This window comes from Sciurus carolinensis, chromosome 9 (genome assembly GCF_902686445.1).
Source record: "Sciurus carolinensis chromosome 9, mSciCar1.2, whole genome shotgun sequence".
Classification (NCBI taxonomy): domain Eukaryota; kingdom Metazoa; phylum Chordata; class Mammalia; order Rodentia; family Sciuridae; genus Sciurus; species Sciurus carolinensis.
Window position 1 is genome coordinate 50,270,419 of NC_062221.1, and position 23,673 is coordinate 50,294,091.

Sequence of the window (23,673 nt, forward strand, 5' to 3'; positions counted from 1 at the left end):
CCATGCTATACATAGACAGCTACTTAAGGTTGGCTTATTTCTTTATCTTCAGTGCCTAGTTCAGCAACCAGTACTTATGAACAACCAGCAATGTTTGCTAAATGAATAACTATTTAGAGTAATTTACACCTCCTAGGATTGGGGGCTGGAAAAGACTATAGAGGTGTGGAAGCTGAGGTCTAGGTTGGTTAATGAGATGGATACTGTCAAGCTGCTATCAGTGAGGAGTGGGGATAACAACTCAGGTCCCAGGAAAGGGAACCAGGAGAAGACATGGCTAGATGGGTGAGGTGGGTGTTATGTAGAGAACAGATTAAACTAATTCTGCCTTGCTCCAGAGAGGGTAAAGTCAAGACCAAGCAAAATTTGAACTTCCTGGTAGACCAATTTCAGCAAGATAAAAAGAACTGCCTTTTACTAATTAGTACTGACCAAAATTGAAATGTTTTTTGAAAAGAAGTGAGTTACCCCTAGTTGGCTATGTTCAAGTAGAAACAGGCAATAATTTGTTAAGTGCTTTTTAAAAGAAACTTTTGTTTTATGTACTTGATAGGGATAGACACCTTCTAAGGTCTCTGCCAAAATGAAGATTAAATGACTTTGTGAATATATATCTTGATATGTAGGTAGTTATTTTTTCATTGTTGATTTGTTACTTTATGATGAAGGGTTAATCCATTATTTTTCTAATTATAAGTGGAACTAGATAAATTTTAATGTCTTCCCTAAGTTACGATTCATTCTATGGTTCTAAATAATTGTTTGCATGCTAACTCAATGTGCTACACACTGTGGGAGTTCAAAAAATAAATGTAAATTAGCTCTAAAGTCTGGAAAAGTTATATTTTAGATTGATTAAGTTATAGGCTCCATGCATTTGAGCCATTTGATTGAACTCAGCTAGTCTCGGCCAAGTGTATCAGTTGATCACACTAAGAGTACTAAGTATTCATTAACTCTTTTTTAAATTAGTGAAGGTTAAGATTGAAATAAGAAATTTGTATTGATTTTAAGTGTGATGAGATAAAAATGTTCTTTTGTGAGTTTCTGAATGAGGATATGAAATTGTTTCTCAGTATGGAAGGAATCCTTGTAATATTAAACTGCAAATATAGAGTTACTGGAAGACCACCAATAGTATAATCATTTCATCTGAATCCTACGGGTTAGACTGACACATAAATGAACTCTGTTCCAGGAACGCTTTCAATTTTCAAGATTTCATATCAGTAATAGAAATGGAGATCCTAACAAGCTCATGCCTGAGTTCAGTGAAAAGCTCCCTCTCAAACATCAATCTAGGAAAGCTCTGATGAGCATTGTAGATAGCATCTGTGAGCACTCTGTGATTCTAGCCAGGAAGGAAATGGATTTTAAAAAAAAGAAAAACAGCAAGAGCAAATTTTTGTTTATTTTTTCCTTGACTTCCTTTCCCCATCTCCTGCCCCTACTCTTTAAAAGGCTAAATATGGAAACCAATGTTTAAATCAAGCATTTAATTTTATTTATCAACAATATTTTGAACTCAGTTAAAATGAACAAACAAACAAACAACGTTAGGCTCAGGTCAAGATGGTTTATCCATTGGCTAGAATATTCCAGTTATGACATTTTCCCACCCAGTTAGGAAAATACATAATACCCAAGGTCAACAAAACTTCCATGTTTCAGACATTGTGCTAGATGCTAGAGAAGTAAAAATATCAGGCATGAATTTGGTCTCACCAAAGTACAGCAAATACATGGCATTGGTTCACCAGGGAACCTAGACTAGGCTCAGACCCAGGATTTCAGATAGTTAGTGCTAATCTATCACAGAACTGTCATAGGAGGTGACATCCTGGTGGGAAATCAAAGGTTCTCTGGTAACAAGTCTCACTTTGACAATTATAATTTTTTTTTCCTATCTATATAGTGAGTTTCATTTTATATGTATCCTGTGGAAGTTTGAGGTTTTTTTGAATGCCACTCTTAGAAACGAAAAGCAAAAAACCAATTTTAAAAAAGTTACCTCCACTGCTGCTTTTGCCCTTTCGAATTCCTCTTCTAAGGAGTGATTTCTAGAAAGTAATGCACTTCCCCATCGATGTTCTTTGGTCAGTCTAGCCTGAAATAAACCAAACACATGATGTTACACTATTAGAATCACATGATATAAAAATACGGGTATTTTTCCTTTTCTCACCTTAATTCTTCCTTAGAGTTCAAGAAACACTTCTGATTCATGTCATTTTTGGAGTATTTGGCAGGCATGATTTTGCCCTAACTGGGATGGTGCCAGAATGTGTGTGAACATGCACGCATGATTCTCCCCACCGTGTGTCCCCGCCCTGGTCGTGTTGAAACCAGGTCCCACCTCCCAAGCACACTACTTCAGTAGGACTGGGTTGGGCATTGCCGTTTTAGTCACCCTGTCCACATGATTCTAATTTGCAGCTAGGATACAGAATCTCCATTAGAAAAGTAGACCCAGACAACTGATAGCCAGCTTTCTGTTAGGTGGCCAGTCTCCCGTGAAAGCAAAAAAGTTGCAGAGATGAAGTATGGCTTCTGGGCCTCCTTCGTTCCTTACCCAGCGTTCTCTTTTCTCTGCTTTCTGTACTGTTTTATGTCCTATTTCTCAGCGCATTGCTCTCTGTTACAGAATAATGACTTTTTTTTTGGATAAAATCATGTCTGATAAGGCCAACAGCTTTGTCAAATTAACAGGCAAGTTGATATCTATCTTAACTTAGCTAAATGTAATTATTTCTAGAATCCCTCCCCCACTCCAAGACTGCTATCACTTTTAAAAAGTTCTCTTTAATTTCATAAAAATGAAAACATTATTTCGGAAAAGGTCAAATATAAAAATTGTGCCTCTAGATCATTTTCTTTGAAGTCACATTCCTATTTATGCACCCGAAAAGAAAATACAGTAATGTACTTAAGAGTTTTTGAAACATAAATGGTGTGCTATTCTGCAACTTGCTTTTTTTCTTCACTCAACATTGTATTTTGGAGCATTCACACATTTAGTACTTGTGGATCCTCTGCACACCGAAGGTGGGATTTCGGTAACGTTTGCACTGCTTCTGCATGGCATAGGGTTTGGCAAGTGACGAGTGTCCTGCAGATGTCTGGGCAGCAGGATGAGGGGTTGCACTGATGAGAAGGACAAGCGGGGTATGTGCAGTGAATTCCTGGCCCCCTTTTATTGAAGGTTTGGATGAAATTGCTCTACACAGGATGCTCAAGTCTAGTTTTCACAGAAATTTTGTGAGTAGCTCCAGGCACCATCCCAGGTCTATTAAATAAGAAGTTCTGGGGGTGGGGCCTGGGCATCAGATGTTTGAAAAGCTCCTCTGGTGATTTTCAAAAGCAGTCAGGTTTGAAAATCACTGTTCTATAGTGAAACTTTGCTCTTCACTGAGCACTAAGCATCTATACAGCTCAGCTGCTTTTCTTTTGTTCTCTACCATCACTGGTCCTGAAGAGGAACCCCATTTTATTGTGACACAATAGTACTATCAGGGCTCACTACATGCCAGACACTGTTATAAGTACATGAGAGTCTATAACCCATTTTGTCCTTTCAATAAGATGATGACATTGAGGCACAGAGAGCTTAATTAACTTGCCAGGGTCACAGAGGTAGTAAACAGAAGATCTGGTGCTTATGGTCATGGTCATACTCAGTGCACTGCATGGCCTTTCATGGGAGGCAATGTTTACCTAACCCACTTTAGGAAGACACAAAACACAGAAAAGCTGGCCCTACAGGGTTCATGCAGGGTAAGGACCAAGTAACCTGAAAAATATTGTGGGTTGAAAACAAAGAAGTAATTACATCGAACACTTCTGATCCTAAACGAGGGTCAGACTATGTTTTGCTCTAATGAAGGTGGAAGGTTAATTTATTGAAGCATTATGTTATCTCCTCCCTGTTGTCTGTAGCGCTGCCTCCCCATTATCTCCTGGCAGATAGTAGGTACTCCTGCAGGCCATATACACTTGTTGAGAAGATGCCTTTGGTGAAGAGATAAGTGAATGAATTAAAGGTATTTATTTCCTCTCCCTGACCCTAGAAGGTGTTCTCTGTCAAGACTTCCTGGTCAAGGGGGAGCTCCTGGGAGATTGAGAGGGCACTTGATTTTTGTCCTGGACCTGGAGTGGCTGAGTCTGTGACAGCACAGGCCAACTGGGAAGGGGAGTGACTGCAGGATGCCCGAGGGAGCTGCCTAGTAAAGGCCCAGGCCTGTGGGTGTGCGGGGGTGAGGCCACTGCAGTGTGTGTGTGGTAGGGAAGAGTGCTGAGCAGGCCCTGGTACTGCCTGGGTGCCAGTGTCTAACTGGCAGGTGGGCCAGGGTCACTGGGCACTGTGAGCAAGTAGCCTCTTGGGAGGTTTCCTGGGCCCCAAGAATGTGTATACTGCTCCTAGTCCAGACAGCTGGCGGCGGGGGTGGGGGGTGGGGGGGACCTCAGTCCTAAGTGAGATTGACTATCACACCATCCTGTCTAGTGGGGCCTTAGAAGCAGATTTTATACAAGTTAATAAAAATAATGGGCCAATTTGTTGGACTCCAGTATTGTGGAAGCAAACTTATACTTGCTGCAGAAGCAAAAAAAGGTTACTGTAAATCATAAAAAAGTTATGAGAGCTGTATTTTTAAAATGATGCTACATGCCTTTGTATATATTTAGTAACAGCATAAACTAATGTGATATTTTTGATTGTGGCTGAATGTTTTTGTTTGGAAATTGCATGGTCTCTGGGTTCAATGGATTGAAAAGAACATAAAGACCTTCTAGCTTAAAATAGGACTACTTAGGTCACTTATTCTTTGAATATTTGTGAACTGCAAGCTTTTCTTATTTATGTCTAACTTTGATGCAGAGTGTGAAATATGTGGTTGTTTGGTTTCTAATTTATGCACATTACATTTCTCAATCTACATTATTTTGTTTCTGGCAATGACAAGCCTTCAAAAGCACATGGCTGTCTTCTTGACAGGGAGAGACAATGTGGCATTGTGGGAAATACCAGCAAAGGTGACTTCCTTGGGTCCCCATTTACTCAGCAGGGGTAAAAAGGAAAGGAAAGAAAGTAAATCCTAAAAAAAAAAAAAAAAAAAAAAAAGACACAACTGAGTCCTAGTGGGGAAAAGCGACCCTCATATGAATGTGTGGTGGTACCTGCCACCTTAACACCCATCAGCACATGCTGCCAAGTCAGGGGCACTGCACTCACAGTGATTCTCTCTTCTGGGCTTTCTGCAGAGGGAAGCATCCTCAGTGCAGAGGATGTCCACTGAGACCCCCTTCCCATGGAATTGTAGCACTATTTCCCAGTATGCTGTTCTCTGAGTACTGAAGAACTCAACAAACTGTGGTGTAGAACCACCTCTTGGTCATATTCGGGGAGACATCTAAGAAGTAGGATTTGTAAAAGAAAAATGTATCTCCAACTTTGAAAAAGGCAAATTGAGATTGCTTGATTTCCTAATACTATGCTAGAGCATTTCCTAATAAGTCTACTTGATCCAGTACAAGATTCATAGAGCTGCTATAATAAATTCCCACAAATTGGGTGGATTGAAACAATAGATATTTATTCTCTCAAAGGTTTGGAGGCTAGACGTCCAAAATCATAGTGCCAGTAGAGCCATGCTCCCTCTGAGGGCTCTGGGGGATAATCTGTCCCATGCCTCTGCCAGTACTTGGTAGCTTCAGGTGGTCTATGGACATAACACTCCACGTTACTTCCTCCTCTATTCTCTCAACCCCTCCCCCATATTACTCTTATAAGGTTATATTCAGGACCCACCTAAGTAGAAAAGAATCATTTACTTCTCTTGAGATCTACAGTCACTTAATCACCTCTTTGCCATATATGGTAATATTTGCAAATTTTGGGTGATGTGGACATCTCTTTTGAAGACCACCATACAGTTCTCTACAACTCTCATATGGTACTCTTGGGTTGGCATATATTAACAAAAACACACAACTATAAAGATGCAGATGTTTATAACCTTTTAAGGTGGCTAAGTTCTTAGGATGCTATAGCCTGAGAGAGAAATTAACTCCAAAGGGGATATGGTCTATGGTCTTGTAGAAAGATAATCAATCTTGTATCTAACTTGGGAAACTCAGTTTGATATTTCTTTCTTTCTTTCTTTTTTTTTTTTTTTGCGGCACTGGGGATTGAACCCAGGGCCTTGTGCTTGCAAGGCAAGCACTCTACCAACTGAGCTATATCCCCAGCCCATCAGTTTGATATTTCTTTCCCAACTGGCTATATAAATCTTTGTTTCTCAATACTTTGCTTTTGGAACCAATTCTTTTGTCTTCCTGTTGGTCCCTTTGTAAATAACATAAACAAATTAAAAAAAAAATGTGAGCATGTGGTAAGAAGTAAATGTTTGAGTTTATTGCACAAGGTTATTTATTTGTACACCAGAAAATAAATGAAAAGGTACCTTGTGTTCATAAATTGGAAGAAAAAGTATTGTTAAAATGTCCATACTGTGCAAAGCAATTTTCAAATTCAAAGCAATTTCTTTTAAAACACCAATGGCATTCATCACAAAAATAGAAAATAAAAAAAGAAATCCTAAAATTTATATAGAATCAGAAAAGACCATAAATATCCAAAGCAATCTTGAGAATCAGAAAAGACCATAAATATCCAAAGCAATCTTGAGCAAAAAGAATGAAAGTGGAGCATCATCCTGATTTTATAATATACTATAAAACTATAGTAAACAAAACCACTTGACAGTGTGAAAATAGACATGCAGATCAATGGAATGGAATAGAGAGCCCCAAAAGTCATTTGCTTACAGTCGACTGATTTCTAACAAAGATGCCAACAACACATATTGGGGAATGACAGTCTCTTCAATAAATGGTATTGGGATAACTAGATATCCACATGCAAAAGAATGAAATTGGACCCTTGTCTCTCACCATATGCAAAAATCAATTCAAAATAGATTAAGGAATTAAATGTCAGACTCCAAACTATGGAACTACTAGAAGAAAACTTAGAGGAAAATCTCCATGATGTTGATTGGGGCACTAATTTTTTGAATTTGATCTCAAAAGCAAAGACAACAAAAGCAAAAATAGATGAGATCACATCACACTAGAAACTTCTTCAATCAATGGAATGAAGAGACAATACACAGAATGGGAGAAAACATTTGCAAATGCTGCATCTGATAAGAGATTAACTTTCAAAATTTGTAAGGCTTTCCAACAACTCAATTGAAGGAAAACAAGTGACACTGCTAAACAATGGGAAGAAGACCCTGAATTTTTCAAAAGGAGACCTACAAATGGTCAACAGATATATGAAAAAAAAATACTCAACACCACCATCCTCAGGGATCTTACTTCACATCTGTTAGAATGGCTACAATCGATAAAAGAAAACCTAACAGGTGTTGGAGAAGATGTGGAGAAAAGGGAACCCTTACACACAATTGGTTGGAATGTAAATCAGTACTGCCATTATGAACAGGGTATGGTACTTCCTTAAAAAATTAGAAATTGAAATACCAGATGGCCCAGCAATCCCACTACTGAGTTTATATCCAAAGGAAATGAAATCGGATGTTGAGGAGAAATCTGTACCCCCATATTTGCTGCAGCACTCTTCACAATATTACAAAAATGCAGTAGGAGTGTCTCTCAACTGATGAATGGATGAACAAAATGTGTTGCGTTTGCACAAGTGAATACCATTCAGCTTTTAAAAAGACAGAAATTCTGTCATTTGTGACATGGATGAAACTTGTGGACATCATCATATTAAATGGAATAAATCAGGTACCAAAAGACAAATACCACATAATCTCACTCATACGTGCAATCCAGAAAAGCTGCACTCACAGAATGAGAGTAGTAAGGCAGTTACTAGGGCTGGGAGGTGGGGTAGGGGAGGAGGTGTTGGTTGAAGGACATAAAATTTCCTTTAGAAAGGAGGAATATGTTCAAGAAATCAATTGTATGGTATGGTGACTAACTAATAACTATATATTTTTGAAAGTTACCAAGAGACATTTTAAGTGTTCCTATAAAAAATAAGTCTGAGAGATAATACATATGCTAATTATAGCTCAATCAACCTATTCCACAGTATATACCTGTTTCAAAGCATCATGCTGTACGTAATAAATATACATATTTTTCATTTGTTAGTTAGAAGAGAAGTAAATAAAAAATAAACAGTTCAGTGCATTTTTATGATGGTATAAATGACCCATGAATGGTGTTACAAGAAAAAGAAAGCACTGATATTTTTGTCCAAGACACTGCCTTTTCCTAGCAGGCACTTTTGCCAGTGAAACAGGATCTGCTTTCCTGTGAAGTCTGACCTAACAGAACTCCATTACTGTCACTGGCTCTTCTCTTCATCAATGTTTCACGACCCAGCTGGATTATGGCTCATGGATACAAAGGGCACCGTCTATCAGGAAGAAGAGGCAGAATCTCTCTCTCTCAGAATTCTAGTTTTACAGTTCATATTCTCTCTTCCACTTCAAACAAGTACAAACAGAATCTTACTGTGCAAATGCTATTTTATTTTGATAGTACAATTACTATTTAGGGAAGCACTATTTTCCATATTGTTAGAAAGACCTTAGGTTATTTCTAAGACAAGTGTTATCTACCTTACCTCCCCCTACCCTGCCCAAGGAAGCATAATAAATGCTATGAACCATACATAAATGCTAAATGTAAGCAGAGGCAGTTTCAAACTGAAATAAGTACACAATTTTAAATTATGAAACTTTCCCACAATTTAGCAGTATGTCCAGACAAGCTGGTTAAAAACAGAATGAAATACTGCTGTACTATTTATAGGCAAAAGTTTAATCTGGGAAAATGTATATACGTAATGCTTCTAAAGTGTTGATATTTAGTACCTAAATAGAGGTATGATAAAGAAGATAACTGTACCCATAAGTTTGAGTTGCAGCTGTTTTGATAGCACAACTTCTGTGTCCATGGTCTTCAAACTTTAGTGGGCATCAGAATTACCTGGAAGAGCTTGTTAAAATGCAGATTGCCGGGTCCCTTCCCTAGGGTTTCTGATTTAGCAGGTCTGGGGTGGGGTCCTACAATCTGCATTGTTAATAAGTTGCTGGGTGATGCTGCTCTTGCTGGGCTGGGACCCACAAAGAGAAGCTCTTATATAGATATTGGCATTATGTGTGTGTGGGTAGAACTCTGCAGATCACACATGTGCTCTACTGTGACCTTTTCTCTTTTTGCATGATTTTGAAAAATGTTCCACAGCTATAGCAACCTCCTGGAAATACTTTGGTTTTAAAAATGGCATTTTAATTGGTTTAAGCTAATTGGATCTTAGGGTATTACACTCTTCAAAGAAGAAAGCTTTTCATTCCTCCAGCTGTTGTTTGTTCTAAATGATAAGCACTAGGTAAAGGGAGAGAAGAAAGAATTGAATAACTTTTCAAAAGGAATATTGTGTTTCATTCTCTTTATTTGAAGTTATGATTATGATCAAAATTTTGATCTGAAAATTGCTGGATTCGTGGCTGTGGCTGTCACAATGTAAGGTACCCCCACCTCATCACTCTGATGGCTCTTCAGGACTTCTCAGCCACTTGCCTTTATATTATTGCTAGAACTCTCCCACCAACATGCATTTCAGAAGTTCAGCATTCTTTCAAAAGAAATTAAAAGGGGGAAAAGGGAATATGTATAAAAAGAAAATATAACAATTAACAACTTGAATGACTGTGTGACTTTAAAAGCACTGTCATTGGTATCTGCTTGAGGTTCAACCTAGGTGACCATTTAGTACTAGCTGGCAACCTTGGGCAAATGACTTAATTTCTATATTCTCATCTGTACAGTGTATATGCACTTGTAGGGTCCCTGTAAGAACTGAATACTATAATTCATGTAAGTACAAATACATAGGGCATAGTAAGTACTTAGTAAAACTTGGCTTTTGTTACTATCTTTTAGGTTAGTGCGTATCAAGTAAGATCTGTGATCATTAAAAAAAGTATGTGTTTAAAGCCTTAAGTTTAGTGGTCAATGAAGAAGAATTGAATTCTTACACTGGAGCAGATTATTGAAACTCTAGCTTCATAGAGATGCTTAGAATTTTTTTCTTAATTGCTCAACAGCCATTTGTCATGGGAGGTACACAAAGAACGCTGTCTGTCATGTGTCAAGGGCAAATTTCCTTTGTAGAGGCTATGGCAATACATTTTCCTCATCTCCATATGACTGTGAAATTCTATGCGGAACATAAAGGCAAATAAATGCTGATTTTAAATAGAGATGCACAGTCCATTACCACATGTAACTAAAAAATTAGTTTCCAAAGTGACCAAGAATAAAATTTTAATTCTGTCCTTTCTGCTATCAGGATCTGCTTCTATTGTTATATTTGATAAGTGTTGTTTTACTTTTTTCTTAGCATTCCCTTGGTTGCTTTTCCCCCTCCACTGTAACATACATTTGCTGAGAAACTACTATGTATAGATTTCCTATTATGCTGAGCTGATTCTTTGGATTTATTTCCTTTTTTCTCAACTTCTTTTCTTTGTTCTTTCCTTCCATCTTTGACCATTCCTTCTCTTCAATAGCTTGCTGTGTGTGTGGCCCAGAGGGGAAATGGGATATTGATGTGATAACTGTACTGTCTTCCAACAAGCAAAACTTTCAATATTTACAGTGTATCTAATGTTTCTATTAGATTTAAAGGTCTAATACTTCTTATAATCTAACTCATCTTTCTGACGTTTTTACTGCCTCACTTATGGCTTTATGGATAGTAAGCATACAGTCACTTTGTTGAACTGAAATGGAATGAAATGGAAGTCATTAGCCATTCTTTTGAAGTAAGAGGTTGAGAATGAAATTAGGTACGGGAGGCACCAAATCCTATATGGTATCAAATCAGATGACAATCATAATTTGTCTTCCAATGTTTCTGGAAGTCAGTGAACATATTCTTTCAAATTACTTAGCTCAGGGTTTCAATAAGAAAGGAAATAGATGGGTGTGAGTTAGTTTGGGTGCATTAAGGACATGGTTGATATGAGGTGGTCTGTGGTTAAGATAAAGGACTTTACAAGCTGATGAGTGAGATTTGAATTCTAGTTTCTCAGCTGCATTACCTGGAGAAAATTATTTCTCTCTAATACACATTTCCATCTGCGAAATGGAGATGATGTTAACTCACAAGGTTCTTATAAGCATTTTAAATAATAGAAAAGAAATGTTATCTCATAGTAAACACATGAAGTATATAATAAATGGCAGCCATCAGTATACATTCTCTTTTTAAAAGAAAACATATTTGCACTCAAAGTTCAAATTGTTCTGGTTCGGAACAATGATCACGTGAAAGGCAGCATTCTCTGTGCCAAAGTTGGCAAAATCAGTGGTTACCTGGTCGTGACTAAGCATCAGGAGAGCCTGCTGCTGCACATTCTGGCAAAACCTTACTGAGGTTTGTAAGAGCCTGTCTTGGAGTGTCCAAACTCTAAAGGGAAGTCTTGAACTATTCTTCTTCAGCCAAGGCTGAAGTCTTTTTCTTTTGCCTCATCAATCACTATGTTAACACATTTATAGAAAAAACTAATTTTTACATCATTACTTTCTGTGTTTTCTTCATTTATTCAAACATTTTCTAATTTTTCAGATTGCACGATTTCTTTAAACAATGAACTCTAGGGAACACTAATTACACAGTTTGCATAAGCATCAAGAAACTTTCTTCTTAAGTATATAGAGATTAAATAATTTATTGTAATCTCCTTCGACTCTGATTAGTGTATTCAAAACACTATTTGAAAGAGACTATACTATGTTTTCCCCTTTTCTTATCTTGAAAAGAAAACGAAAAAACATGAGTATTCTTCACATTGTGAGCTTCCACTTTCTTTGTGAGTCTGAAATGTGAGTTTAAGACAGGGTTTGTAAAGTTCCTCACCTGTCAAGCTACTGACTAGGGTAACATATGTAGGTTCAAGAGTGAAGAAAACATTTTTTTGCCTTTCCTCTGAGTGCAGCAGTAACAAGGGCTGAGATGGTTCATTTGAGTGGTGTGACTCTATGCCCCAATTTCCTCTTTTTGTAAGTACTGAAGCCCACCAGCCATATGTTCTATAAAACCAGTTCCAGTGAGGACCTATCAGCCAAGGCCAAGATGACCAAGAGTGGCCCTTAGGTTATTAGCTAATGTAGTCTGTCAACCCAGAGCCGAGAAGTGATACTGGGCAGGATCCTCTAATAATCTCCTTCTCATCTCAAGGAAATGCTGGGACATAAGTTGTTGCTCTCCTCTGAGAGGACCCACTCGTTTTTATTACAAGTAGACCAATCACTCCATTCTCTTGCTACTCCATTTGAGTGACTTGGTGTTTTAGATATAGTATTAGATCTCAAATTTATGAAATTTTTCTTATTTCATGATAAGTTGGAATCAAAACTAGAGGATTATGTATTTTCTTAGTTTGAATCAATCTTGATAAGTAAACATGCAAGGTAAGTGAAAAAAAAAAGGGGTAAATTCTTTATAAATAATAATCTTTCTAAAAGGATTCACTAAGATTTACCTAGAGACAGAACTCTCATTGCACATTTTAAACTGTATTTTGGAAGACAATATAAGGAATTTCATACCAATTTTCCAAAGCACACTGTGTTTGCTTAAAGTAAGGCCTGCTGGTGAGTAAGTGGAAAGACCGTGTGGTGGGATGGAAGCAGACAACCAGCAGGAGAGTAGCAGTCATTGGGATAATAAGATAAAGGCATTGTGGGTTTCTATGGTAACCAGGGACCCCAGCTGTTCTCCTGCCCCAGCTCGCTGTAGAACAGCCCACCTGTGCCGAGTCTCACCCTGCTTTTGAAACAAATCTTTTATTGCCAAATTAAATTGTTCCAAGGATTCCAGTTTATGAAATAGGACCAATTACTTTAGCTGAGTCTAAATCTCTAGTGCACTTACCAGGAAATGTTTTTCTAATAAGTGCTGTAATTTTTCTTTTAAAAAAAGATACATTTGGAATGAATACAAAGAAAGAAAATATTCTTTCATGCTACATTTACAATTCATTAAGGTTGGCAGGGCGATTTGTTCAGAAAGTTAGTTGACTTGTTTTCCAGCTGAGTTCTGGGAATGGTAATGTCCTCTGTTGAGGAGGGTGAAGTGTTTGTACGGGGTGCTACTGGTGGCTTAGCAAGGTTTCCAGGGGCCTTCCATTCCCTCTCTGTGTCCTTGTTTTCTCCGCCACTTAGGAGTTGTGGGTACACAGATAAGTTTCTTTGTTTTACTGTGTTCTGGTTTCCCCATCTGTACAAATGGGGGTGGGCAGATAACTGGACTGACCTCATTCAGTCTTTTGTGAGGATCAAATGATCTATATTAGAAGCTGTAGTCATAGTGCTCAATAATATTTGCTATCATAGTTATCCCTTTATTTCACCTCAAATACATTATTTCCCCTCTTAGTCTCAACATTCCATCTAATTAACTCTAGAAAATTTCTCCCGCTCATTTCTGCCCACTTGTTTTCCGTAACCACTTTGTCTCACCTCAGCTAGACTGTAGATTGCATGAATGTGAGTGGGCACACACTTCTCAAGAACTCTCTATAGTTTTAGGTCAAGACTGCAGCCTTGAAAAACACTCCAGGGGATGAAAAGACTGAGAGACCAATTTGGGCCCTCTTAGAATCATAGGCGAGATGGTCTTAACCACAGGGGATGAATAGTTATAGAAGTGTGTTACGTTGGAGTCGGGGGCCAAGCAGTAGACAAACAGATCTGGCTCAGACTCCACTCCCACCAGTGATTATGCTCCAGAAAAATATGTTTGGCTGAAGAGTATCTTTAAGTATGTTTAAAGTGCAGCCAATAATAATTCCCAGGATTATTTTAGTAGTAGATATAACATACGAAAAGTACATAGTAAGTCCCTAATACTTAGTGGGCATTCACAATGGGAGCTCTTACTAAGATCATCATTGCTGCTAATAACTGAAATAATATATTCTTTGGCATGAAATTTATCTTAATCTAACAGGCAAGTTTCTGATGTATAGTAAGTATCTTATTCCACAGGGCATAGACGTGAACAAACACTCAAGATATAATTTCCTCTTCTTTGGATCCTATTATATAAATAGTGCTAATCCTGAAGTAGAACAAATTTTGTATTGCAAAATAATGGAATAGTCAAAAAGTGCTAAGTTCACAGTGGATTCATTAACACATATTCCCACCAAACATATATATATATATACATATACACATCTATTCAGTTATTCTAAGCATTGAGACAGTTACCAGGTGAGAAAACACACAAAATGCAAAATACAGAAAAAGACTTCAAACTTTTTGTGCAAAGTTTAAATGCAATATCTACATATTTTCTAGTAGAACAGATAAGTTTCCTGAAGAAGAATTGGCTTTGTTACCTGTGCTGGAGCCACTAACTCCAACTCTGAAGCCGACTCAGAGTTGAGGGCACTCTTCCCACTACTCAGTTCTGGTTGAGATCTGTGCTCTGAAGACCTGTGATGGATACATTAAGGAAATTAACGTACATCAAGAAACAGATTCAGCTAGAAATCCAGCCAAGACATTTAGTTAATGTGGATACTTCAAAGCCATGCAAAGCTCTCATTGGAATTCTGATGAGAAAGATAATTTTCATAAATTTCCATTATAGTGACCACTTTCATGATTTAATTGGCTATAGGTGTTAGGTGTTACTGTGTTTGATTAGAGTTCAGCTAAATTATGGGCTAAAAGAAAAATAAATGCAATGCCATTTTTGGAAGAGAAGACTCCACTTCATGAAAAAACATCGTGTTTATTTTGCGGGGAGGGAGTAGTTCACTATATTCTTCATATAGATTTTAAGATGCCATCATAAGTTGATAAGTGCAATGTAGCAGAAGGTTGAAACAGGTACTGTCTTTCAGGAAGTTTCAAAAACATGGTAAAATCCAGGAAGGCAGATCTTCCTAGGGGTATTTATGGATATTCTTAATTATTGCATTGCCTTAGGTGGATGATAGAGAAAGCCAGAAAAGTTTACCTGAATAACCCAAAAATTTTAATTTAACTACAATATATGTAATATAATAAATATACTCACTCATGTATGTATACATAAACACCTCTTCTAATAGTCCAGTAACGGATTCAGAAAATCATCAACAAATATTGAATCCTGAACCTCCTCAAATTCTTATTGGCTGAAAGGACTTAATTTCGGACAATTCAGATGAAAATTTAGAGTTAGTGGAAGCCATTATATTTAACATTGTTATGTAGGAGGTTATTATGCATGGATTAACTTAACTCATTGGCTACTTCAGTGCATGAAAGAAACACACACACAGTTGACACACCAGTAGCTATTTTCTGATATTAAAGTCTTACCATAAGAGTTCTTTCGATCCTGTTCTAGATGAACATGATTTTCTCTCTGCCATTGGATGCCCCTTGCTATTTCGCTCTCCATGAAACTTAACATCATCCCATTTTTCCAGTTGGGTTTGAATGTCTACTCAGAAGAAAGGAAGGGGGTTAGGGAGCCCAGGCGAGAGCATGAGGTGCAGAGAGAAGAGACATCAATTAAGATTGAGAAGACTTATCCAGGTGACCTTTACTCAGCCCATCTTCTTAAGATCCAAGACCAATCTTTACCATTTCAATGAGGAATGAAAATGAATTAAAATGTGCAGCTAAAGAAAAATGATGCCTCTTAAGGTAAATTGAACTGTTTTTATAATTGAAGCAATCAAGTAGTTTTACCTGAGTTTATTATATCAAGGGTTATGTGTATTTTCAAGTTTAAGAATGAGTCCATGGGATCTGGTGTAGTTTGTGCATACGGAGTCCTATCTACCAGCCTTTAGTTCAAGAGGTGGCTTTAAAGCACTTCTAGAATGTTTATAGAAAGAAATTTTGCTTAAGGAGGTGAACTTCAATGTCAAATTTTAAAACCTGGTTTTTAACTTATTTCAGAGTTGTGATGATTGAGTGAGACAATATATGTAAAGTATAGAATAGTTCCTGGACATTTTAAGCCAAGAATAAATGGTAGCTGATATGATTGTCTTGAACACATACCCAAAGTTGTTATAGGTCACTGTTTGGTCTGGCTGTCCCTGGGCCTAGTGTTAGAGGTGTTTACTTGTGTCTTTTCTTGCTCTAGACTGAGTGCTCTTAGACAGCAAGTTACTTTTATTTGTAACACCCATTCCTAGCATGGTGCTGGCATCTCTCAAGAACTCAGTATGTGTGAGTTGATGTGTAAATGAATGAATCAATATCACTTATGCAAAGTCGGAGCTCCATAGCAGCATTTGGTTCAAACACAAAAGAAGCCCTGTCCTGCCCAGTTTCCTAAATGAACTTCATCTTTTCTACTTCGTTGTTCACTGGTTTAAAATCATCTGAGGAACTTCCCTGTTGTATCAGCTCCAGCAGTGCAAGCCTGGGCAGCAGCCACCATACATTATTGCCTTACCTAAATCTAAGGATGAAGTCTCCGGGCCTCTGAGAGGTTGGCCTCTCGGCTCAGCATCTGCGCTGATAAGGTCAGATCCATCAGCCTTTTTCTTGAGGGATGAAGTTTTTGATGAGGCCTCTGACTTCTTGGCTTTGGTTTGGGTTTGAGACACTGGTTCACTCAGGTCCAGGAGATCCAAGCCTGTGGTCAACACTATCAAGAAATGGAAGAGGTTAAGATAATTTCATTTACTGTTCTGTACTTATTTTTTAAAAATAGGTTTCAGTTGGGTACAGAGAGATCTTGTGTTCATAGGAGAGGTTAGAATCACCAAATTACTTTGACTTACCATTGATTTATAAAGACAATTTGTTAGATGGTAAGTTTGCTTCATGTTCCTCTAGATTTGGCACAGTACGAACCAGTGAGTTAGGACTTAGACCCGCCTTAGCAGTGATGAGTTTTGAATGAAATTAAGATGATAAAATTGAATCCGAATTCAGGTACAATTTACTTGTTTTGCTTCATTTTTAGCAAGGGCTTATTTTAGAATGAGTTCTTGCCAGAGAATAGTCAATCTATCATGTTCAGAAATTTAGTGAAGTTTCTCAATGTCTTTGTGTTTTAATTTTAAACAGTAAAGTATATGGGGTATAAAAAATGCTGTTAATCATCTTTTATTTAATTAAGCAGTTCAATCAGAAAATGGCATGCTGTTTGGGCTCACACTGGAGAGGTGTTTTGTAATCCATAGCTGATGAATAGGTACACATGTTAATGCTTTTGCTATTTAATATGCAAATTTAAATTTCAATGTAACCAGCTATAAAGCTGTTACGCTTTTATTTCCTAGCAGGTTGATTACATTGTATTTAATACTCTAATGAAGGTAGAAACAATTATTTGTTCCAATGCAAACTAGGCAAATGAGAATTTAAAAGGCAAGCTTTGTTAACCCTCTGCTCTCTTTTACAGGGCAATTAATTAGTATTGGACTAGCTCATTGTGAGAAATAGAAAAGTCCAGTTAGAGAAGGTCTCTCCAGCCCTCCTTCTCCATCAGCTCCTGCTGTTTTGCTGTCTCAGCACCAGAGCACACCTGGTGACTTCCTGGCTTGAGATCTCTTCACCCAGGTAGCTTTGGAAGGCACTGAAGGACAGAGAAACCCTGATGTTAACCCTCTCTGGCCCAGTCTACAAGGGCACCATGCCTCTTCTTAAGTAGCCCAGCTTTTCCTCTTAGTGGAGAATGGATTTTTATTGAAATGTCAACACCCTTCCATCTGTTCTGCCCCCCTGCCACTCAAGGTAGCTTCAGGGCTCCACTGAACACGCAGGATTTCTTTAGTACTACACCACCTTCAAGAGCTAGTCATCCCCATGAGATCCTTAGAATAGCGTCAGGCTTTACTCTTAGTCATCTTGTTTTCTGATTTCAATTCCAAATCACAGTGGTTGACTATTGTTGACTACCCCTGCTTAGTTGTGGGAGTTGAGGTAAGTTCCTTGAGCAGTTTTAATTTCAGTTTCCTTATCTGAAAAATGGGGAATTAATAGAATTTTAGGTATGAGTATTAAATGATGTAATTTGTGTGAAGTGCCCGACTTATGATAGGTACTCAGTAAGTGTTATTTGTGGATCAGGGGTAAGTATGAAGCTCAGTGGTAGGCCACTTGCTTAAAATGCATGAAGCTGTGGGTTTGATCCTCAACACTGCAAAAATGAAATGAAATGAAATGAAATGAAATAAAATGAAATAAAATAAAATAAATTTCTATTCTTGGGAGGCCAATTTGGGACTTTTGTTTTTCTTCTATTTTCCCTGTTCCTTTCCATTTCAGGCCAGAATCAAATCCACAGATAGAAAGAGGAAACACTGTTGGGATTAAAATTGAGGATGAGACAAAGATATTGGTTCTATAGAGGATCCTATGAAATAAATTTATCATAAAATGGCCTGAAAGTGTCAGCTTATCTCAACCGAGTCTTCCTGAGAAGATGGGAGCCACTTTACAACACTGAGATTCTTTGAGATATGGGAAGTGTTGTGTGGTTAGAAAGTCTTTGAAGGTAGAGGGAAAGAAGTGGTTTTTAGAATTAAATTTCCTGGCTTTATATCTAAAACGTAAGCGTGACAAGCAGCCAAGATAGGTGAGGACACCACACACTTCCCACCCAATGAATGGTTGAATAGAAGTTTCCAGATCACTGTTAGTTTGACAAGGACTTCAGGCCCAATGTGACTTTCTAATAGCAGGAGGAAGGAAGCTGATGACAGTCTCTGAAATGCCATATATGTCTTTTTACTAATTCTACCATCAACGAAGAATTAGTCACTTACTCCTGGACTTCTTTTAGAAGCAAATTATATAGGAATCATTTACTTGTACATTGGAAGTCCATTTGTTGCAAAATAATAACTGGCAAGCATTGATTTAATTCTCTCTCTGCTTCTCACTATTTTGGATAAAGGAATTACTGACAGAGTGAATTGCTAATTCAAACTAGGCTCAGTAATGTTCTTTTCCTCTCCAAAGTGTCCTGGGCACTTCTTGTGTTTGTTCTGAGCTCTCTGTCCCTTTGTTCTTTCTCTGCAAAGGTAAAACCAATGCTCAGCACATACAAAGGTCTTATTTGTCACCCAGTTGATGAAAGAGGTGTCTTAGAGGTCTCATGGCAAGCTTTGAAGCTGAGAAATTCTCCAAGAACCACAATTTTGAAAACACAATATGGGGACAGCCTTTCTCTATCTGAAGGAAGATAATGACAATTTAAAGGATGTATGTCTCCTTTAGTTAAGATTTAGAAATAAGGGTCTTCTGGGTCCACATGTGCTTCAAAGACCATGTACCTAGGCATTGAAGGGGGTATCTACTTTGCTGATCTTCTTAACTCAATTGAAAAAATTATCTTAGGCACATGAAGATTTGGGTTCCTATACTAAAGTGCTTAAAGTGAGATCACTAAGGAAAATTTCCTCCTGTCATGGGATGCAAAAATGTGTGTATGTGTGGGCACACATGCATGTGTGCATGTGTATATAGATCCAATAAAATGTCTTCTAGGTATAATATTATTTTCACATGTACATATTTTTCTACATGGAACATATGTCAGTCACCACTCGGTTCATAGACTGTGAGCACAATTTTTCTAAAGGAAAAACAGTTCTGAACAGCTCTATCTTGTCCTAGTCGTGCCTTTTGTACTTTGTCCTCTCTTTATCACCTAAGGTTAGCTAACCCAGTTTGGTGTCCCAACATTAAGTAGTCCTTATTTATACATAAAATAAGGCAGCACAGGACAGTGGTTAGAACTGCCTGAGTTCAAATCTTGACCCTGCCATGCATTAGCTATGTGATTTGAGAAAGCTACTCAGTCCCTCTGAGCCTTAGTTTCTGCTTGCCTAAAATAAGAATAAAACTCTACTTTGTAGATCATGAATGAATTAAGCACTTTACCTAAAGCTCTTAGAATGATGCTATAAGCATAGTAATAGTAGTAATTCAAATATATATTGGGGCTGGAATTGTGGCTCAGTGGTAGAGCACTTGCCTGGCATATATGAAGCCCTGGGTGCCATCCTCATCACCACATACAATTAAATAAAATAAAAGATCCATTGACAATTAAATATATATATGTATTTTAAAATAACAAAAAAAACCCCACAAATATATATTACAGTGTAATTGCATGAGTTCTTTTAAGAGGGAGTCATAAGGGTCAGAATCAGAGAGGGAGGTATGAGTTCACTGAGGTGGTTTTGAAAATGGAAGGTTTACAGATGGTTTTGAAGATGCTACACTGCTGGTTTCGGAAATGGAGGAAGGAGACAGAAGCTAAAAAATTTCAGGGGACTTCTAGAAGTTGGAAAAGGCAAGGAAACAAATTCTTTCCTAGACCATCCTGAAAGAATGTAGCCCTGATGACATCAAGATTGGAGGACTTCTGACTTCCAGAACTTTAAGATGATAAAATTATTTAGGCCACTACATTTGTGGTAGCAGCAAGAGGAAACTCTGGTATATCAGTGCTCATGTCAGGACTCAAACATAGGTCTGCCACTCTAAATCTGTGTTCTTCATCACTCCTCTCTAGACTTCCTCTGAACTTGGAGGGAGTATGCAGTCACTATTGATATGATATTTATTTATGTATTTATTAGCTCCTAATTATTTGGCATTTTGCATAATATGAGGCATGATTTACATAATTAGCAATCTCAGAAAATTTCTTTTTTGAATAACTTAATTCCACTGGATAAAATTTCCTGAATATGGAAGATAATGCATTACCAGTATTTGTTTCTGACTCTCTCAAAAATTGAAGGTCACAGCCTACTGAACTGGAAGAATCCAACAGGGCACTGCAAGTGTACATGAATCCTAACTTCACTGGACCCTGGGAGTTGAGGCTGCTTAGAACAGAATGAAATAACATGTGTTATGAAGCTCTTTTTTGATATTTTGGTGTTAAGCACAATGCTATTAATACCGCTATGGTGCAATGAGGCATAATTTCAATGTTGGCAATCCAAGAAACTTTCAAATAGATATGTCAAATAGAATACATTTGACTTATTGAATTAACTTTTCCATTTTATTGGAATATGTCATTAAAATGATTCCCCAAGTTTCTAAGTTCTCCCAAGAGCCATGTCATTCATTGGTTCATGACCACTTGAATTTCATAAAAATGTATTTTGTAAATATTACACTTACTTTGCAGTTAAGCTATTTTATTAGGTGGCTGTGGCAAGATTTTAAGGGTAGCTCTTTCCCTATAAATAGGGGTTCCCAAATGAAGGAGTGAGATTAACATTTTTTTAAACCATGGAAAAACGTTCCTTCTAATGTAACTGTTCACCTAATGGTTCAAGTTTATGGATGAAATATTTTAGATTATATAGTTTGATAAATGCAAACCAAGAACCTTTTTTTTTTCTTCTTGATCTTTAGCCAAGAGTCTTTCTGTGCTTTAACATACATTAGATTTATTGGGAGATTATAGCAACAAGTTATTGTTGCAAATTTTGTAGTATTATTTGTGCTATAATATAATCAATCTTGAAATATCTATTGCTTAGCTATTTTCAGAGCAGTTAACATATGAATCTGAATATAAAATTTATTTACTTGCCATTTTAAAATCAAGAATGTTAGCAATTATTTTAACTTACCATCTAGGAATACAGAATTATCTCTCTACCTGGATTATAGATGAGTTAAACAGAATTTAGAATATTAATTGAGGAAAAATGAAAAGCATCCTCATTTGGTCAGCTTAGTTATCATCATTGGATGACAAAAAGTTAAGCCTTATGTAAAAAGTAAGCATAAAGTGAAAAAAATTATTGAATCACTTAAAAATTATAATAAAAACTTCTATGAGGCAAAAAAATGTTCTTTCAGTGGTTGTAGAGAAAAACATTTGATCATCTGATCTTTGGAAAAAATATTTCCTATATCATTTACTTTGTATTGATTTATATAAGAACTATATACTCTTTAGGAATTTAAAAAACACAATGTTTCTGCACTGAGATATACTTTTACGGTTAGAAGACACTCTATTCAACACAAGCCTCTTTTTTTGTTAGGATAAAAATCTGTGTGAATCACTGAGATATACTTTTAAGGTTAGAAGACACTCTATTCAACACGAGTCTTTTTTTATCAGGATAAAAATCTGTGTGAATCAGATATACTCAACATCTAGGCTGAAAAAAAAAAAAAAAAAGCCAAAAAAAAAAAAAAAAAAAAAAAAACCACAGTAGTCTGCAGTCCCAGAACACTATTTTTTCAGATCCCTACTTTGAAGAATTTTATGGATTGAATGGAGTCCCCCTCCATTCTGATGCTGGAGTCCTAATACCTTGGAGTTGTGACTTCATTTGGAATAAGGGGATTGGAAATGTAATTAAAGATGAGGTCATGTTGGAGGAGGGTAGGTCATGATTTCAAAATGATTAGTGTCCTTTTTAAAAAGGGAACATGGTCACATAGAATCAGACATGCAGACAGGGAGACACACATGCAGACGAAACATCATGTGAAAGTTGAAGCTATGCTGTCACCAGCCATGAACTACCAGAAAAAAAGTAGGAGAGAGACCCGAGACCCGTAACAAGTCCTTCCCAAGAATCCTTAGGCGTGTGGCCCTGCTGACACCATGATATTGGACTTCTAGCCTCCAGAACTGTGTGACAATAGGATTCTGTTAACTGACTCAGATTGTGGTACCTTGTCACAGCAGTCCTAGGAAGCTAGTATAGAGGACAATGCTGTATATATTGTTATTGCAAGAAATTACACCTTCTTTTGATGTTTTTCCTCTAATATTTTGTAGTTCTCTCTTTTGTGTTAGAAATCCAAAGTGAAAAGTAGCTTTTGGTTCACATCTGAAATTGCCCTGTGTGTATGGGGGAGGTCAGGGGAGTAGGGGAGGCAGGGTCCTTCCTAAGTGATTTTGTTTTCTCATCATTGAGAAATAGAAAGTGAAGAACAGCTTTTTAGTGTATCCAGTTCTCATGGATCTGCCTGCGGTTAGAGATTAAAAAAAAAAAAAACAAAAAACTTTGTATTTTCTGGGGTAGTTTTGTGGTTTTGGGAGACTGATCAGGAAGCTGAATCTGATTTGATACAATCTGAACTTATTTAATTTCCTGCCTAGAATATACCAAGTATTATTTTCTTGATTACTCAAAGTGATAATTGAATTTAGAAAATGATTGCTTTCATGTGATACTACAAAAGGTAATGCAATTGGAAAGGGAAGTGTCAGGAATACTGTTTTCACCTGATATCTGACAGAAATGGTCATATCAGAGTTTACATGGTATTAATGAATTTCATAGATTGCTTCATTTAATCTTCTCAGGTCACTTCTGAGATATAGATCTTACAATCGTTAGAAAAGGAAACTGAGACTTAGCTATTTCTAGACAGATGAGGAAACTTAGCACTTGTCCATAGTTTTAGAGCTGGGTTAAAACTCAATGGAATTTGACCCTGGAAACAGGACGTTCTCCCACATAAGGCACTTATCGTGATGTTTGTTCCTCTTATTCCTGTAATTTTTAACATTTGGGAAGAATCACAAATTCCTTCTTCTCTGATTTTCTTCATTTTGAAGTATAATCAAAATATATATGCCAACAGCTAGCT

At 37.2% G+C, this 23,673-nt stretch overlaps 1 protein-coding gene across 14 annotated transcripts in view; it reads right to left on the reverse strand.

Moving 5' to 3' along the window:
* Pex5l (peroxisomal biogenesis factor 5 like) overlaps positions 1 to 23,673 on the reverse strand; it is a 215,359-nt gene that overhangs the window by 54,825 nt on the left and 136,861 nt on the right. For all 14 annotated transcript variants that reach the window (XM_047563860.1, XM_047563856.1, XM_047563854.1 and 11 more), the window contains 4 exons: positions 16,523 to 16,717; positions 15,430 to 15,553; positions 14,457 to 14,553; positions 2,012 to 2,107 (listed from right to left, as the gene is read on the reverse strand). In XM_047563860.1, the coding sequence (XP_047419816.1) occupies positions 2,012 to 2,107; positions 14,457 to 14,553; positions 15,430 to 15,553; positions 16,523 to 16,717 (512 nt within the window). The remainder of the gene's footprint in view (positions 1 to 2,011; positions 2,108 to 14,456; positions 14,554 to 15,429; positions 15,554 to 16,522; positions 16,718 to 23,673) is intronic.